Genomic DNA, 18659 nt, shown 5'->3' on the forward strand with positions numbered 1-18659 from the left:
TCTTCTTTCGTATGAGGCAGACAGCTCTCATGTAATATCTTCTAGATGTAGCAAGCTCACAGTGGGAAGATGGAGTGGGGTTTGTGAGGTCAAGGTCCTCAGGTAGTTGGAAGTCTAGGCACTCACGGAGGATGCATGCAGAGCAATCTGTTCTCAGTGGTGCACCGTCACTGCACTGACAAGAGGCAGACCGATGAGATTTGTCGTGCTAGCAGCCAGGGTGTGCGTCGTGTGTCAGGTAGCCACGCACACCTTGAGTAAAGGCTATCCCCATCGCTACCTCCCCTTCCCACCCCTGGAACTTAGTCCTCCTCCAAGAAAAAGATCATAGCGTGCACACCACCTGCATTATGGACCTAAATTCACAATTTTGCACAGCTGTATCAAAATGTTGATCCAGCTGTACAAAAGTTTACCACCTATAACAGTATCAGAAGGTAAATTTAAATCCAGGGCTGGCTGGCAAATAATTTTGTGATCAACTTCAAAGCGTGGCCACCCACTTTTTTTTCAACGTCTCGATTTACGCCCAAGCGCACTTTCTTTCAATCCGCGCCCGTTCATTTCAAATTAAATGCTTCAATGATTGAACCCTGATATACGTATCCGAACAGCCGTCCCAACACACGTACACAGGCTAGACCTACATGACATACTGAACACATGACACTACCCACCCTTCCTGACCAAAGACCGAGCAGTCCAATGACCGTAGTCTAGAAACGTTCCTTTCTCCTCTTTTTCATCGGTAGTAGAGGCTTCAAAACGAACACTATTAGATGATGCATGACACAAGTAGGATTGAGTTAGAACGGAAAATGTCCGACGATCCTGCAATCTTCCTGAGCGAGGACGAAGAAGAAGATGACGACTCCGAGAGCGACGGCATCGAGAGCGTACCGGAGCTCGAAGACAAGCTGAACAAGTGGACTAACTACATCCACGGCTGGCAAGACCGCTGGGTGTCGCTCCGGAATGGTACGCTCAGCTACTTCAAGTCACACACGGACATTCACCTTGGGTGCCGAGGATCCATCAGTCTGGCCAGGGCAGATATTGAGGTGAGGACATGTACATGGCCTAGGTCTATAGTAAAAACAAGTTTTTAACGTTTTACAGATGACAGAAGAAGGAAATCCCTAACAGTAACATCTGGGGTTTGTCATCTGCCTCTTCTTTACGTCGAGAAGTCACTCCGATACTCCGTGCTTCTCACACCGAGTAGCGCGCAGTAGGACTTAGAGTTTCGAAGTAAGTTGGACGATGAACACCAAAGTTGTAGTGTAACCTACCTCCATGACCTTTTTGAGTTAAATATGGTTCAGCATGCTGGTGAATGTGAAAGTGAGGTGAATGTGAAAGTGAGGCAAATGTGCAAGTGAAGCGAATTCGGTGTCCTGAAAAGTTTTCAGCATAAGTTGCTGTACTTGAAATATGTTCAACTTTGCAAAATTTGCAATTCAACTATTTGATCTGAAAAGTCATGAAGGTGGCATCATAAATTTGCATTTGTGGTTGCTTTCACACAAAGTATGAACTGGTATTAACAATTAGGCCTAAAAAAGTTTGTTAAGATGAAGTGGGATGTTAGAACTCCATTTTTTAATGTAGACTAAGTAGGCCCTCGTGCCTGGGACTAACGATTGTAGCTCAACTCGCCCCTTGGCCGACTCACCCCTTACCAGCTCGCCCTTACCAACTCGCCCCATGGCCAACTTGCCTCTTGCCAACTCGCCCCCTAGCCAACTCGCCCCCTGACCTACTCGCCCCTGACTGACTCGCACCCTGACCGACTTGCCCTTGGTCAGGGGGCAAGTCGGCCAGGGGGTGAGTTGGTAAGGGGCGAGTCGTTCAGGGGGCGAGTTTACGAGGGGGCAAGTTGGAAAGGGGCGAATCGGTCAGGGGACGAGTTGACCTGACACCGGACTAAGCATGGAGCTATAAAAAAGGAACTGTGACCATATAGTTGTCATGTCCCTAATTTTGCCACCTATTGTCAAGTTCAATTGGTTTTCACATTAAGTTGGCCTAGATACCTGCACATTGTTGAAAATATAAATGTTATTTTGGTCATGATCTTAAGATAGTATAGTCCTGCAAGCCCAGGTTGGACATTGTCTTCATTTCAACCTGGGCTAGCAGGACTCTACCATCTTAAGATCATGACTAATGTGCAGGTAACTAGGCCAATGGTCACCAACGCTTGCTGCATGCACAGCCTCACCCCCGGCCCGATGTTGTGTGTACTCGGTATGGAGATCAGTGGTACTCGTGGCTGAGCGTTTCCGAAACGGGTGGATTCAGTTAAGGCCGGTTCATATACTCACTACGTATTCACTGTGTACGCAGCATGAAGGTCTATTTTGAGGTGTCTGCAATGCGTGAAAAGTGTATAATGAAAATGCACGCCCTTGCACACTGTTTGTAAAAGTAATGGACAGTGCGTACGTACAAGATGTATGCGTATTCGGACAAATTGAAATTTCTAAACTTTTGTCACATACGCACACACAGCCGAGACTTGAGAAAACATGAAAGTGTGAACGTCAAATGCGACGTTCACATTACGCGCTCCATGTGTACAAACGCAGGTAGTGTGAACCAGCCGTTAGACTTCAGTTTCAGCGGTTCCAGTCAGCTGCCCAGTGACATCAATTCTATATTGGACCATCATGGAATTCTTTCCTGGTATACATGTAACTCCTCAATGTGGGCTGTGAAATCATTGCCACTCTTGGGTACATATACATGCTTGACAGCTGTCGCTGGCCTGTACAGTAGTCACTCTTTGGGTCTTTTGGTTAGCAGCACAAAGATGTACACGTACTTGTATTACATGTACAATTTATACACAGCTGTGTGATTTTGCGCATTGCAATAAACAACCCCTCAGTCATCCGATTACAGTTTGTGCTGTTCAGCAACTGTTTCTCTTCTGTCCCACTGGTGTGACTGGAATAATTGTGCAGTAAAACCAACTGGAATGATGAAGACAGCCCAAAAGAAAAAAGAAGTCATTTTGTGCTGGCAAACGATTAACTGTAATACACACTGAAGCTGTGCAAAGTTGTGTTGCATAATAGAAAAAACACAACAGGAGACTAGACTTTGAAATTTGTGAATACTACGGTAGTATGAGTGCTGTCTACCTATATTAGAGTACATTCACTGCTGATATCATAGCATCCTGCATACCTTGTTGCCTGACCTGCATTTGGGCCCAATTTCATAGAGCTGCTTTAGCACAAAATTTGCTTAAGCACGAAAAAATCTTACTTGATAAATCAGGTAACCAGCCAAACCTCCATGTGATGTATATTGTTTTGGGATTGTATTTAGCTTGTTTTTTGATTAGCATGACAATCAGATAGAGTTTGAGCTGGTAACCTTTGTTTATTGAGCATAGTGTTTGCCCGCTTAAGCAAATTTTGTGCTTAAGCAGCTCTATGAAATTGGCCCCTGATGCTGTAAAAAAACCAACCCATAAGGGGTCTCTATTATGATTATTTGTAGTTGTTAGTTACAGGGATGATTCAGTGCATTGCAGATAACTGTATCAGAGTTTGTGGAGCTGGCAAGTCAGTAGATGTAGACATGAGTAGTACAGGTGCATACAGATAGGCCAACTGAGCTTGGCTGCTACACACAGCCACTTGGGCAAATTTCACTCCATGGCAGGGTATCAGGATGTTGCAAAAGACAATTTTATAGTAACAGTAAAAAGTATATGTACCATGCAGTACAAATGACCCTCAGGAGTAAGTATTTGATGAATTTGATCTCATTTTAAAATTGGCCAATCTTTCCATTTCCAAAATGATACTTGATGCCTTTCATCAAAAACCAATCCAGCAGTCAGGGCTGGTAGTTGTGAGATAATTCTGTAATGAAGAGAAATATTTTCACAGGAAATGTAGCTTGGCAGGTGGGCAAGCCAAACTGTAGCTGGACCCGCAGCAAATTAGTGGGAAGCCTGGTGGGAGTTAGAGTGCAGTGCTTGATGCTATTAAGTTTTAGCAGTGGAGTGAATTTCATGTGAAACACATGAATGGTTGGATAAACTCTCTGGAAACAAAGGTGAGGGAAAAAATGTTTATCAAATGTTTGGAGTATTCCCTTCTGGAAAATAATGATGATTTTTCTGAAAGGTTTTCTCCTCTTGGCATGGCACTGTACTTGGACTGATTGACAAGGTAGGGCACTTACATATGTCTGCGAGCATATTACATTTACATTCACTTGAGCCAGTCTGCTTGCTGGGTATGATTTGACAGGATTTATTGGAACCAGATGCCCTTTATCCCAAGGCACTACCCCGATATAATTAGTAGTAAAAACCGGAGGCCAGTCATAAATTTGGAGCCCCTCCCCCTAAAAAGAAAAATCCCCTGCAAACTTGTGCTACATCTTGTATTCTAAAAAATAATAATGTAGAATTTATTTTGGGGTGATATAAAACAATGTTTTTTATTTGGGGGGCATAATTTGCACTGATAAATGACAAATTTTGGTTTCAGTAAGGTTGGTTTTTGAATCTGTGAATTTTTTTTTTCGGTATTTTAGTAAAATGTAACCTCTTAAAATGGAACCAAGTACAGTACATTAGGTTACATGTAAGTCCATGCAAATGTACCATACATGCATAGACAAGTACTACAAGCCCCAGTAGTAGTCCAAATGTAAATGAACACTGTTAACATGTTGTATCTTCCCTGCTCAAATTAACAAGAACCAAGGAAGCACCTGTAGTGTATGGTGGTACACGACAGTAGGTTTTTGTGTTGGAGTCAGTTTATGTGTCTTTTGTGCAAACACAAACAAACTGGTACATTTCAAGATATTCAGAAACATTTTCCCACAGATGGCTTTCTACCTACATGGACATACATGTGCACTTGCCAGTCATGGGGACCTTGTTTGTATGTACATGTACATGTATGTATGTTTGTCTTGCCTTGCAGTCAAAGTCCAACAGTAACTGATATACCTGTACAATGCTGTCCATGCATGCACCATAAGATATGCACCTGTTTGCTTTTAATGCTCAGGGCTCAAATTACACATACACTGCACATGTACATGTATATGATATGCACGTAGGACAAGGCAATTTTAGCAGTACAGTGTACGTAGTGTCACTTTAGATGAGGAATGCACTACATACAGCAGGTGAACCAACGGTAGTTGGGTGTTATGTCCCAACTACATGTATATGTACATGTTATAACAACAGTCCCAACTGCATGTACTAGTATATATGGTTCGTAATTAAGTGGGACGTCACTTCAGTTTAAACCACGCCCACAGCATGTGCACTGCTCATAGAGTAATGCATTGATCGTCGTTTACATGGAACCATGAAACCGGAAGTTAACGCGCAACTTCAGCGATCACCCAGTGGGAGCCTGCAAATTGTGGTGCATCTGCGTGTTTGACAAAGTCACGTCCGAACCGGATATTGGGACTGATCCAACTCAAGTACTACAGTTGGGCCAGCCCAGCTACATGTACATGCACAGAGTGCTAGTGTGTGCCATAGCATGTGCCAAACTCATTTCATTCATATGATTAATTCCTGCTTGCAGAAATGAGTTTTCTATAGATGGTGCCAATTTGGCATAGTTTGTATGAATTATGTCAGGAGGATGTTAAGAATGTTTTGTAGAAATTTGCTGACCATACCGGTATTTGGGGCAGCTGAAAGAGCTACATGTACGCTGTAGTTTAGAGATTCCGTGGATTTATCTAGACTTTTCAAGAAAAATTGCACAAAAGAAGAAAATGTTTCACCCTCCAATCCTCCTATCCTCATCTCTGTGCACCGTTGAAAAACGTCTTTACACGTTCAGTGCTTTTTGCTAAGGAAATATGCGCTTGGCCAGTCTTTAATGTGCATTTAAAACTAGCTGAGGAGACTAATGCTGAGCCACAATTACTGTATCAGTGTTCATTCTACTAAGACAGTCTTACACGTTTGTTTAAGACTGACCAGGCAAATTTTTATTCCCATTTATCAGTACCATTTTTGTCAGAGCGTCAAAAGAAGTCAGTATACAATAGATTCCCAAGGGTTTTGTTCAAGAAGTTTACTTTCATTTTCCCAAACACCCCTGTCCATTTTATGGTATATTCCATGTGCAAGAAGTCCAGAAGAATCTCCTTATATGGACTTGGTGGGCGTTTGACAAGTTTCGCAGACCGGGAGGAATGGAATAAGCTGTCTCGTATCCAGGTGCCAGTGCATTTTTACGCAGAAGGGATTATCAAATCACGGCAGACATTATCATATGTTAACCCTAACTGCCCAAAACCTTCCATACTCCAACAGCAGGTTTTGTGAGGTTTGGTTTCGTACCTTAGGAACCTGTTGTTGAATTTTGTGAGACTTGGGATGAAAGGCCCAGGGAATGGTGTTGGATTCTGTGTGAGTTGGGACACACACAGGTCACTGTGTGCAGTGTCTGGCTTGCTTTACCAATTGTTGGACTATGCTTGATTTTGTCAGGTTTGGTACTGTTCAGTGCAAGTCATCCTATACTGCATAGACCCATCCATACCATATCACTCAAACTACAACAGGCTCATTCTGTTGGAGTTTATCAGGTTTGGTACAGTGACCTGCATGTACAAGTACATAGACATGCACATGAACCTGTTGGATTTTGTGAGGTTCAGTATGCTTTCTAGTGCAGGAGCCTGGGGGTTAGGGTTAATACACAGCCTCCTTGCATGTTTTTGATGTATGAATGTTGTGTTATGTTCCCTCCTATATGTTTGGAGTTTCCAGTTGTTTTTCTACGGTACATGTACAGTACATCATAGATTTTAAGGACACACAAGTGATAGAAATTTTTCAAAATCATTTTACATGGACCTTCACCCAACAGATCTTTATTGTTTTTGTCATAGTGAAATGATACCAAAATGTTATTTGCTTTTACTAGTGTTTGACAGTTACACACACGTGCATGTATACTAATGACATTTTTTTCTGCATTTCTTGATGGTGTGATATTGTACCGTACATTTCAAAACACAGTGAAATTGAATATTGTGTAGGTTATCCTCTTTTTTGTGTGTGTGATCGCAAGGAATTTGTGCTCAATTGTAAAAGTGTTTTTAAAAGTTTGTTTATTTTTATCACTTTAATGACAGTTCCCGTATTTTCAGAAAATCCCCTACTGTATAGAGATTTGATGATATTTCAATGTAAAGTTGAATTTTGTAGTTCTTACATACATGTAAATAATGGTTGTTTTCCACTGTGGAAGGGGTTTTTTTTTTTTTTTGGTCTTGGTTTGATCATTTTGAAAGCATGAATGCAAACATGATCATGATACATATAAAAATTGTGAAAAAAAAATCTAGATCTTAATAGTGTAAGTTGGCTTTTTACTATGCAGGCCCACCCCTTTGACGAACTTCGGTTTGACGTCAGTATCAACGATAATGTCTGGTACCTGCGCTGCAAGAACACAGAGGACCGGCAGAAGTGGCTGGACGCTCTGGAGGCACAGAAGGCAGCAGCTGAGGCCGAGAGCACCAGTCTGCAACGCCAGGGCTCCATGCTGTCGTTGCATTCCACTGCTAGTCTGGCATCCTCTTCCTCTTTCAAGGTTTGCTGTTTTTAAAGTTTTGATCAATCAAACAGCCAAAATTTAACTGTGAGGAATCTATTTGTGTAAGGTCACAATACTGTCCAACTTTCATGATGCAAAAAATGAACTTTAATTTATCAGATGATGTAACCATTTTCAAGCTATGTTTGCTTGAGATTATTGTTGTACATGTATTTGAGAGATAAATAAAGATAAATAATTCAGTGTAAATGCGAGTCTATAATTTTTATTCACGTTGAAGAGCAAATTTTAGTTCCAAATGGCGCCCAAAAATGGGACATTGCTTGAACAAAATTTAATGAACTCAACTACTTTAGTTATAGCTCACGTATTTTATCACAATGGTCATATTTTTTTAGTTAAGCAATGAAGTAATATTTTGGCCCTTTAAAAAAAAATAAATAAATAAATCCACGCTCCAAAATGGCAGCTGAACCTGCGTTAACGTTCGTTTCACATCGTGTCCACCACACCATACCATGACGAAAAGGGCCAGAATCATCATTTACAAGCCTCACCCTTACCTGTAAAAGCCATTTTTATTCGAAATGAGCTTAATAAACATCGTGTAAAATGTGTGCTAGACCATAATTACCCTCGAGGATGAGAAAACATCAGCATATCGATCGCGATAATTTTCGTGTCCATTTTGTAACTAACGTAAAATGTCCACATGTTTTAACTGGTGATCAACGCAGTCTGAATAGTGGTCATACACGTGCAATGGTACCCTGCATGGATGACCTAAAGGTCAAGTGTTTTAGGCTCGATTACGTCTTTTCCGAGATAAAGCTATTTTAAGCACCGTGTCCACCGCGCGCCGCTTTCACGTCTCTTTGTAACGAACGGAGAAAGTTGCTGCGCGCGACAGCTTTCCCTCCAACAATCAGGAAAAGAGCAGCCAATATCCGGAAAAAGAGCAGCCAAAAGGTTTGTATCAACTTAAATAGATTTTATTTTCTGTATTTTTTTGTGAAAAGAGGTCAGATGGCATTGTAAAAGGGAAGATTTGAATGGATAGTCAGTGGGTGATTTTTGGGCTTTGTAGCGGACCGCTTGGATGGTTTCGTGTGAATCGTGTCCATGTTTAACGAACGGAAGAAAAAAATAGTAAACATCTGAAGTCCCGCTTGAAATTGCAAAACGACAAATAATTTACACTTTTTAAGCTAAAGTCCATCACAAAAATGAACAAACTTAAAGAATAGCCTTGCCAAGTTCAAGAAATCATCAGTGTTTCACGTTCGTTACACACCGGCACTTTCGACTTCGCCCCATTCGTATTAAAATTCGCCCCATTTGTCATCCAATAGTATGGGGGCGAGTTCGCAGTGAATTAAAAGTAAATGGAGCGAAGTTGATGTAACACGTAGGCAAGTGATGTTTACACAGATAGGGGAACTTGCCTTTGTGGAACCCCTGGGGTCTTGTTAGAGTTTTTTTTTTATGTTTCCACAAATCAAGCCACTGCCGGTTATGTTAAAAAATTGTTCTATTTAAATTTTATTTTTCTTCTATCTTATTTCAGAAGCCAGAAAAGAGAAAAAGATTCAATGGTTGGATCAGATTATATGTCTGTAGATTCACATGTCCTTGTGAAAGAAGCTTTAGTAGTAATTAAATCAAAGATTATTCGATTTCAACCATTCCTGTTGCCATTTCTGTAATTTCAGGACCCCACAAGAGCCTGCCGATCGCCAGCTCACTCCAGGGGATATAGTTGTAGTCGCATTTGAGGATGCATGGTATCCAGGTGCCATCAAGCGCATCATTAGTGATGAACTGGCAGTTATATACTGCATGGATCGTCCAAATAAAAATAAGCAAAGTTTTGTTTGGGAAAAAGATCAGACCGTTAACAGGAAATTCATTCTGTGTGTTGTTTATCCAAGTTCACTTATTCCAGATCCATCTTTGCGTTACTTTCACTTGGACAGCAAAGAAGTAGGTAAAATTAATGCACTATACAGTGTCTATGCTAATAAGTATTTTTAAACGTTTATTGCCAAATGTAGTTTTGTCTAAGTATGTCATCAGAGGTTTGTCTAAGGTCTGTAGTCAAAAGTTCATCAGTTTTTCAGCAAAAATGAGTCACCCAGGTGGCACGAACTGAATAAATTCAATGAAATTCATTTAATGAGATGTGCCATGTTCTTCGGATGGGATCGTCAGTGTATAGCCTCCACAATGAAATACAGTTTTTAAGAAACAAGATTAGAGTGAAAAATAAAATAGTCATTGACTCAATTTACTTGTTCCTCAGAATTGTTTAATGTTGCAAATGGTGCACATTTAAATATACATACATGTACTTAAGTTCACAATGTCAAAGATTTCAACTTCTGTGAAGCTCATGTGCAACCTTCTTGCATGCATATAGGGCATCTAAAAATAGGCTGAAGTGGCTTATCAGATATGTAGATCACAGAGATGCTCCCAAGAAATGAAAAAGCATGTGCATGTATTAACACCTGCACATAGTAACATAGGCAATTTTCTGAAGGTGAGGCAACTACCTTGAGGGCTCCAGTAAAGCAAGTCATAATAAACTTGTCACATGAAATGTTAGCTTTGATTCGAAATTTTTGGTGTCCGTGTCATTTTTGTAACTAACGTTAAACTACAGGACAAAGATCTTTGAAATTGAGGGTATCTGTTCTTTGGTTGTCAATGATAATGTCCTCTTTGAAGTACTTGCAAGCTTCGCAACCAGCTGTTTTCCTCAAGTCATCAAACTGCAAATCATTTAAAATTGTTTTGTGTGAAAAAGTACACTTGTTAACGTTAGTTACGGTGTCCACCTTATTAAGATATCGTAAAATTAGTAACAATTAACATTTTTTTTAAAGATGACTTTCAGAAAGGAGGAAAAGCTTAACCACAACAATACAACTCCACATTGTTTTTCTTTGACTTTTATTATTGCATGGTTGACTGCAAAGTGGACACCGTAACCAACGTTAACTTATGAGGCCCCCCTCTACAGAAAGCACTGCACGGAAGAAAATTTCTTGGGCCGATTATCTTCCCATTGCTATTTTCTGATAGAGGGTGGTCCATTGTCATAATTTAAAAGTAAATTAAACACCTTTCACTAGATTGAATTTTTACCTATGTGTCCCATTTTTGTTAGCCAGTATTGTATCCTTACACATTTGCTGAAACACCTCTACAGTTCACGTCATCTCACTTGTACCTCTCAACGACAACCTTTCTTTGTGTCCTTTCCTTTTTTCTTTTAAAGAGAATATTTGAAATAGTTGGTTTGAGTAGTTTTGCACAGTTCACTTTCACCATCAGAAAGGGCATCTTTACTTTCACAAAATTGTTCAGGATTAATTGAATAGAAAAATGTAACTCAACAATTGTTGCACTTGACAACCAAGCAATCAAATAATACTCACTGGCAAAGTTCCAACATTGAAATGTTAAAAGCATAAATGAATCTTCAGCTATAACCAGTTCTAGATCACAGGCAGGTGATGCTCATGTAGCATATCTCCAAAAACTTATATTTTCCAGCATCTTATTAAAATTTGGTCATGATCTGAGCCCATACCTTGCTGTAGGAGCTTGCTGAAGAAATAGTAATGCCCATTGAAAATTTGAACAGATGGACAACCATTTGGCAGTATTAGGTGGTCATTTCCTGACCAAAGGGTAGACCACTTGTCATTGCTTAGTGCTTATTACGGTATATCTAAATGTGCTTGTGCAAATCAAACTTGCCTGTGAGGAGTAAGTTTCATTTTCTACTCTTTTGTTTAAATGCAGAAGGGGCGTGGTCTGCGAGAGAAGCTTGCCGAGATGGAAACATTCCGTGACATCCTCTGCCGTCAGGTGGACGCCCTGCAGGGTTACTTTGATGCCTGTGCTGAATCTGCTGCCGGGTCTGGAGACCATAGAAAATGGCTTGATGACCCATGTATGTTGAAAATACCAAATTGTATTGAAGCTGTTGATATTTCAGGAACCAATTTGAGCTGCTTTTTCACAGAAACGTGTTAACTGTGGAAAATATATGACGTGCAAAACCAGTAAACAATAAAAGTGCACATTTTAAATGTGATACTTGAGACTGGTTTCCTGCTCATTTTAGCTTAGCACAAAAAAATTGATAAGCAATGTTTGTCACTTAGCAGCTCTGTGACAGTGGGCTTGTGTATGGAGATTAAGGGAGGGCACCTTGTCACCCAAAATACCCTCCTTCGGTACATTATATCCACCCAACCTCTTTGTTTGAAGAGTGCCACTCCGCATCTCGGTTTTAAATTCCAAAACAAAATCTTATAAAAACATTAGCCTTCCCACCATCATAACTGATAAACAGATAAAAGCAGGTGTGACACCAGTCTCAGTTATAATCCTGTTGAGTCCCATCAGAAACTTTGATATTTGGCAACTGAGTCATCGTTCCTTAATGAATGGTTTTGCAGTAGTGGACAGCAACGATGACGAGGATGACATTGAAGATGAGTCCGGAACCACTCCTAGAGTTGACTCCCACATGAGGTTGACCCACACAAATGGTCTCTCAGCTCAGAGAGACAGAGGTATGTACTGTTAGGTTTGCGAACCTCCCAGATCTTCCAAAATGCAACACCAAGTTTGGGCAAGTGCTTTGGAGGACTAAAAAAAGTCGAGCCCAGCCACCATAGGTAGAGCCTGATGCTTTGAACCATACTTGTGTTGCCTTGATATGCACTTAATTGGGCATAAACAAGGTTTTACTGGCAGTTATGGCCATGTTCAATTAATGACAGTTGGTCAACCATTCGTCAATTTTACCTGGTACCCAGGATATATTTTATGCACTGATCACCAGGGAGAATCAACCAGCAGTTGATAAATGGCCGCTGATCAAACTTGGCTTATGTTGGATTTTTTGGCATTATGTTACATTTGGTTTGATTGTGCTACTTGTAGCACAGTGCTTAGGGCCTTCAGTGGGATGAGCATTAACGCTAGCAGTCCCAAATCCTCCAATTTCAATATGATTTTACATACACCCTAGGGGGTTGGGGTTAACGCATGTACATATCTGTACAACTATTTCAAACACCTTGTTTGTCTTTCTACAGACAAACCCAACTTCCAGCCCCACCAGATGGGCATGGACTTCAAAGGGGAGGCGTTCACCTTCAAGGCCACCACAGCCGGTATCCTGGCAACCTTGTCACACTGCATCGATCTGATGAGGCAGAGGGAGGAGCAATGGCAGAAGAGGCTTGAGAAGGTGAGATTGCTGTGACGGAAAATCCAATCGTAGAGGAGAAAGAGAGGAGGTAGTATTGGGTTGCATTTTATCCTTTGATTGATCCTGGAAGGGCCAGAGTGTTGCCATTCTTACAGTTGCCGATATGCCAACTTGTACGATTTAGGGGTAATTTTTACGATTTGTTTAGTCTGTTTACGACTGTACGATCCAGACTAAGATTTTTACGATTTCCAACTCCAAGGTACAAAACCATACGGTTGTGTATAAACTCTACGTATGTAAGCTAGCACGGAGCCGGCCTAGTAATGTGCGCGTCAGAAATGTATCGCTGACATCCCGCAGTTTGTGTGTACAAGCTGCGTGATGAGCAGTAGAAACCAGCGTGGTTGAATCATCCGTTTGCCTCAATTCATGCTATGATGAATAGGGGGTGAATAGGCACGATTACACTTCATATGCAACGTGATTGTGTACGTCCAAGCGTTGTACAAGTACCGATATCGTACACACGTGTGTCGAACATCGTGCGAAAAGTTGACCGGATTCACATTTACACAATGCTAGTCAGGTAAATATAAGTGTTTTGACATGAAAAGAAGTTGTTGACAGGTGTTTATTTTGAAAGAAAAGACAACAGCATTTTTTACAACTTTTTAAAAATTTTTTCTAATTTGCTGCTGAAAGTTTTCAGGGTTGCGCCGAAAAATTAGGGTCAATTGGGAAACCGCAACTGAAAGTGCGATAGGATTACACTTTTCCATTTTGAAAAGTTGGCATCTCTGCAGTTGTTGCGGGGTTATCTCAAGTATTTGCTTTCAAGTGTCAGAGAGCTTGGGAAAACTCTGTCATTTGGAGCAGCCAGCAAACATCCAACACATACTTTGGAATTTCAAACAAGTGTTGGCCCACAGGATGTCATATTAGGAAGCTAAGAGACCCTCTCTCACTCACTTGCGGCGTCCTTGCGCATCACCAGGAAAAGGACATAGCTGTGATCAAGAGGTCAGAGCACTCAACAGTGGAGACTGACGAGTCGTTCACACTGGAGGTGGGGTTGATTCTAAAACATTTTCACAGAAGTAAGGAATTTTCATTCCCCTTCCGTTTTCCTTCCTTGGCCCCCCCTTTGCCACCTTGCTACATGTTCGTAGTCAAGGGACGTTGTAGCTGCTTAACTTAAAAGATTGCCTTGCAAAGTACTGCTTAGGAGGCTTCCGAAGCTGTAACACACAGGCCCCATATAGGATGAGAGAGAAAGTATTGGAGGTAGATTTGTATCTTTGGTGCACTCCCTTACTTTCTCAGGAGCAAGACAGGAGGAAAAAGGCTGTGGAAGCCTACAGAGCAGCTCTGAAGGATGTCAAGAAGAAGGCACGTATCGGTGGACCAGATTATGAGGTGGGTTGAAACATGGGTCGAGTTCGGGCGGCCTGTTCTTTACACAGGTTTCGTGTTCTCGCGCTCGAACAGTGGGAACATGGCTCAAGAACACTGTTCTCGGAGTAGGATCACACACCACCTTCTCTTCAGGGTTTTACAAGAACACATGGAAAAACTCGTGAGATTTTGATATTTGAACAGCTGCAAACATGGCAAAAAATAGAGTGATGACTTACAAAGCCAGAGATCATAGGAAACTTCGCAAAAGTAACATTAGTTATTCTTCATAACACAGAAATGAATGTTCCTGTTTAACCCCTTTGCGACAGATGACAGTAAAAGCCGCCGTAAAAATTGAGATCCTCAGTTCTTGGCCCACGCTCGAGCAAACACGGTGAAAGGAAGTAGACCCTGGCTCTTGTATATATGGTGCTTAGCCTTTGTGTGTAGCCCAGAAATGAAAAGAGCGAATTTGCATCATAATCACCAGCTTCACAATAGTCCCCACTTTGAAAAGAGGCAACAGGAATGTGGAAGCTTGAGTAGAGCCGCATGCCACCAAACAATGAGCCTTTTCACTGTGTAATTCAAAGCGTGCAGAGCACGCAGGGCCACAAATCGAGAATTTGCGGTGTGGCAGGTGGCCTTCATGGCCAAGCAAGGCTGGAATTCTCAGAGTCGGCTTTCGGAAAAAAGTTCCTGTCATCAAGGGGTTAAACAGAAAAGAGTTCAGCCCAGTTATCCAAACATTAACTCTCGAATAACGTACATGGACGCCACCATGTTGCATTTTGCATGTGACTAACTACCAGCGGTAACTGGTTGTACGTTCCCGGCGTTTGAGCGGCCGACCCAAGAACAACAAATTGAGCTGTTCGTGAACATACAAGAACAAGCCGCCCGAACTCAGCCATAGAGTAGGTTAATCTGTTCCCAGACTGAAGCAAATGGGATTTGGGTGGTCAAAGGGCACCCTCGGCTTCACCTTGAATGCCTTTCCCCCCGGCAGGTGTGCATAAAACCTTGGACACCTACACAGCAGGCAACAATTGTTAAATGCACTTCAACAGTGCTATGAAAATTGAATAAAAGTTTGGCAATCATGAGCTGTCATAAAATGTCAGGAAAATAAGAATTTTAGGAAAAAATACCTTTGTAAAAAAAACGATTTTTAGGAGAAGAGTAGCGATGTTGTAACTTTCTCAGTACTGAAATGAGTTTGTAGAGGCTCTTATGTCTGCATGGTAAATTAAACATTTTCTTGTTTTGAAATAACCTCTTTGTAGGAAGGGCCTCACAGCATGTTGAAGGAGGATGAGTTCTTTGATGCCATTGATGCAGCCCTGGACATCCACGACCAGAGTGAGGCTGAGATAGAGCAAGCAGATGATGCAGCGGTCAGTTTGTAGTTTCATTTTTGTTTTTTAATTTGCCCACTTGTTATTCTCTTCAGTCAAACAGTTACAGTGAAAGCCATGCCTTGACGTAGTTGGTTGTACATTACAGTGCAATTGAAAGTTAACCCAAGGAAAAAGACTGCAGAAAAGAGGGGAAAAAATCAGCATTCGCAGGTGAATTTCGCATTTTGACTGCTACTTTTCTCCTCTGCGAATTCACAGTAAATCTGATGCAAAAATGTGCCAAAACGGTGCAAAAAATGTGCAAAAATGGTGCAAAAACAATGCGAAAAATTTGACAATGTCGTGCAAAAATCTCTGTGCAAAAATAATGCAAAAACTGTGCAAAAATAATGCGAAAACAATGTAAAAAAGGTGTGAAAATGTCGGTGCGAAAACCTGCTCATCTAGGTCGGATAGACAAACACACTGTCAACGGATGTGAGTTGCGGTTGTGCACTGGGCCTATGTGTGTTGGGACTGAAATGGGCCACTGCGCAAGTGTTGTGTGCATGGATCATTTTTGTGTACAAACACATGGTCGCCTGACTCCCCATAGACACGATGTAGTAAATTGATTTTTAGCCCCAGGGACCTCACTATTTTTCATCGATTTGTGCATGAATGGATAGGGTTTGAGTTGCCCGAAGTCCTCGTCAAAAATTCCTGGAAAAAAGGTGAAGTTTCCTGGACGTTTGATCTGCTGAAAACAGTCATTTTTGTAAGTGGAATTTTTGAGGCTTTCTGGTACATCTTCAAGAATGTAGGTATTATTTTTGGAAAGAATGGGTCGGAAACACCTTATAAATATTGAGGTTTAGATTGTGAATGTGGGTGCATTTGACTGCCGAGCAATGAAGCGCACCGTGATTTTCCAAATGGTGGTGGCCAGGCATGCCTGCACGGCGGCGGGTTAACACGGTGTCCGCAAAAAGTAGCCTCACACATGCCACCGTACACTGGCGGATACTGACAGCCTTCTAAGATTTGGTCCATGGTAATCACTGTTTTTATTACTGCTTTTCCAAGATGAACAAGTATTAGGATATTTGGTGGCTCTTCTGACTATGTTCCTCTCAAAGTGTGGTTAGGGGATGTCTTTGACAACTGTTCAGTTGCATGTAACTGTTACTTGTGAACTTCATACTTGAAAATTTATTTTGTTGGGGCTGGGGTTATTTGCTTCTCAGTTGGGTAAAAGGTGTTAACAAAAGGAAAGTTACCAATGAAGTCACCAGGAGTCAAGGTAGTTTTATAACATGAACGTATTTCCATTTAAGAACAGTAACAAATATAACAAACACTTTTAAGGGAAAAGTGAATAGTTTATCGCTTTGTTTTTTTACTGCCGTCAAGTGAACATTTGGCTGTTATTCTATAACAGGAACACAAGGATGCTTCATTTAGCTCCAGCAACACCATAAGTAAGGATCTTCCACCCCACCCCCATCGGCTCATCCAAGAGGTAGGTGCAAGATTCTGTGGTGGTCAAGCAGTCTCTCAGAGAGTGTGGGTTTGAACCCAGTTGTTCTTACTACCACCGTCTCACCATTCAGATTTTTTCCCTTGAGCTTGTCCCTCTTCTCTCCCAAATGAACTGAGGATAACATGCTGTAATCCTGCAGCACATTCTCGGCCTATTACGAAACCCAATTCTTTTCAAACTTGGCAGATACTTGTGCTGATTTATGACACCAACTTGCATCAGAGGAGATGCCAATACCACAGGATACCATACTCATGCACGGGTCCTTAACTCGAGTGGGCGCAAGAACAAACGTTAGCAAGTCGTGACACCCTGTTATACAAAGAGGAATATAAACATGTGTCTACCACCGTGCATGTGACCAGGAAACGCAGTAACGGCTTCCAATTTGGTGGCCCGATTGGTCTTTGTGGAGGGGCCAATTTTCTAAGCATGCAAATCTGTTAAGCTCAGAAAACGGTTACTTACCACAAGCGGATCACCAGCCAAACTGTCATGCATGGCATATTGCTCGTGACTGGTTCACAGCTGGATTTTTGCTTCAGCATACGTTCGCTCGGCAGTGTTTTCTGCTGACCTGTTCTATGAAACTGGGCTGTGAACACATGTTCACCCAGCACTGCCTGTGTATCAATTCAGTTGATACAAGGATTGTATGAGTCAGTGCATGACAGGGGTAGCCATAATCCTGTCCTGTCTCCTGCAACTACGGCTTTGATTTTTGATCAAAAGAGACAGTGGTGGAGAGCCGTAGCCAGTGTTCAATACTTGTGCATGCCATAGTCTCACATGGAGACCGCACCTTGTGTTGCCAACGTAGTGTGCTACGCAAACCATTGACAAAATTTCTTATTGAGGTTTTCCTAAAGATTTAGCCCACATATGTATTTGCAATGGACGTCAGTAATGAAACGCATGATAAAGCCAAAGTAGAAAAGTTTTTTAAAGTGATTTTGAGCCATTTTGTGCAACATCATCATTTGAAGCCAGTATTGATCCTTTACATATCATAAACTGTCACACTACACTATTCGAATATCAACTGAACTTTCGGTTATGTAGTAAATCACTTTGAGAGAATAAAATCACAGCAAACCAGATTTTTAAGTTTGTAAATCTGGCTTTAAACCTTTCCAAGCTAATGACCATCAGGATGACCTTAAGTTGAATGCTGGCTTCATCTTTATGTGTTTCACATTCTTACGAAAACCCCGATTGCAAGAATATGTTGATTTACTATACCTCATACATATTCATTATGGATCGCCGAACTCTCATTGGTGCATTCACGGTCACACTCCAGTTGCTGTTTTTGCTGTTAGCCAAGCGCAGACACAATCGTGCTTGCAAGAAGTAAAGATTCATGCATTTTTGACAGTCTCCCAGCTTACCCGAACGACAGCTAAAAACGCATGCACAGTAGTAGAAAATCTAGGAACTGTCGCCCAGGTGCACTGTGCACTTATGGTGGCGCCAGCCTAGCAACGGTCTGTATGCATTCATAAATGTAAATCTAAAAAGATGAGGTGTTTGTGTTTCAGCCTTAAGAACAAAATACA

The 18659-nt window shown here is 41.4% G+C and overlaps 1 protein-coding gene and 1 long non-coding RNA gene across 3 annotated transcripts in view; both read left to right on the forward strand.

Annotated features, from left to right (window-relative positions):
- The first annotated feature begins 637 nt into the window (after positions 1-637).
- The window catches only part of LOC110982419 (ceramide transfer protein-like), a 33471-nt gene continuing 15449 nt past the window's right edge, over positions 638-18659 (forward strand). Inside the window, exons 1-8 of one of the 2 annotated variants that reach the window (XM_087136763.1) lie at positions 638-1061; positions 7404-7616; positions 11394-11544; positions 12056-12172; positions 12701-12855; positions 14143-14235; positions 15504-15614; positions 16999-17079. In XM_087136763.1, coding sequence (XP_086992889.1) covers positions 780-1061; positions 7404-7616; positions 11394-11544; positions 12056-12172; positions 12701-12855; positions 14143-14235; positions 15504-15614; positions 16999-17079 — 1203 coding nt within the window. In that variant the 5' untranslated portion in view covers positions 638-779. Of the gene's footprint in view, positions 1062-1233; positions 1252-7403; positions 7617-11393; positions 11545-12055; positions 12173-12700; positions 12856-14142; positions 14236-15503; positions 15615-16998; positions 17080-18659 lie in introns of those variants that run through there. The other variant, XM_087136764.1, reaches the window with a different exon arrangement.
- On the forward strand, positions 8323-10201 carry LOC147799063 (uncharacterized). The gene is made up of 2 exons (XR_015425433.1): positions 8323-8549; positions 9293-10201. It is a non-coding gene; the product is annotated as an uncharacterized LOC147799063 (long non-coding RNA).

This window comes from Acanthaster planci, linkage group LG05, assembly GCF_054643075.1.
Source record: "Acanthaster planci isolate LZ-2023a linkage group LG05, COTS_SCS, whole genome shotgun sequence".
In the NCBI taxonomy this organism is placed as follows: domain Eukaryota; kingdom Metazoa; phylum Echinodermata; class Asteroidea; order Valvatida; family Acanthasteridae; genus Acanthaster; species Acanthaster planci.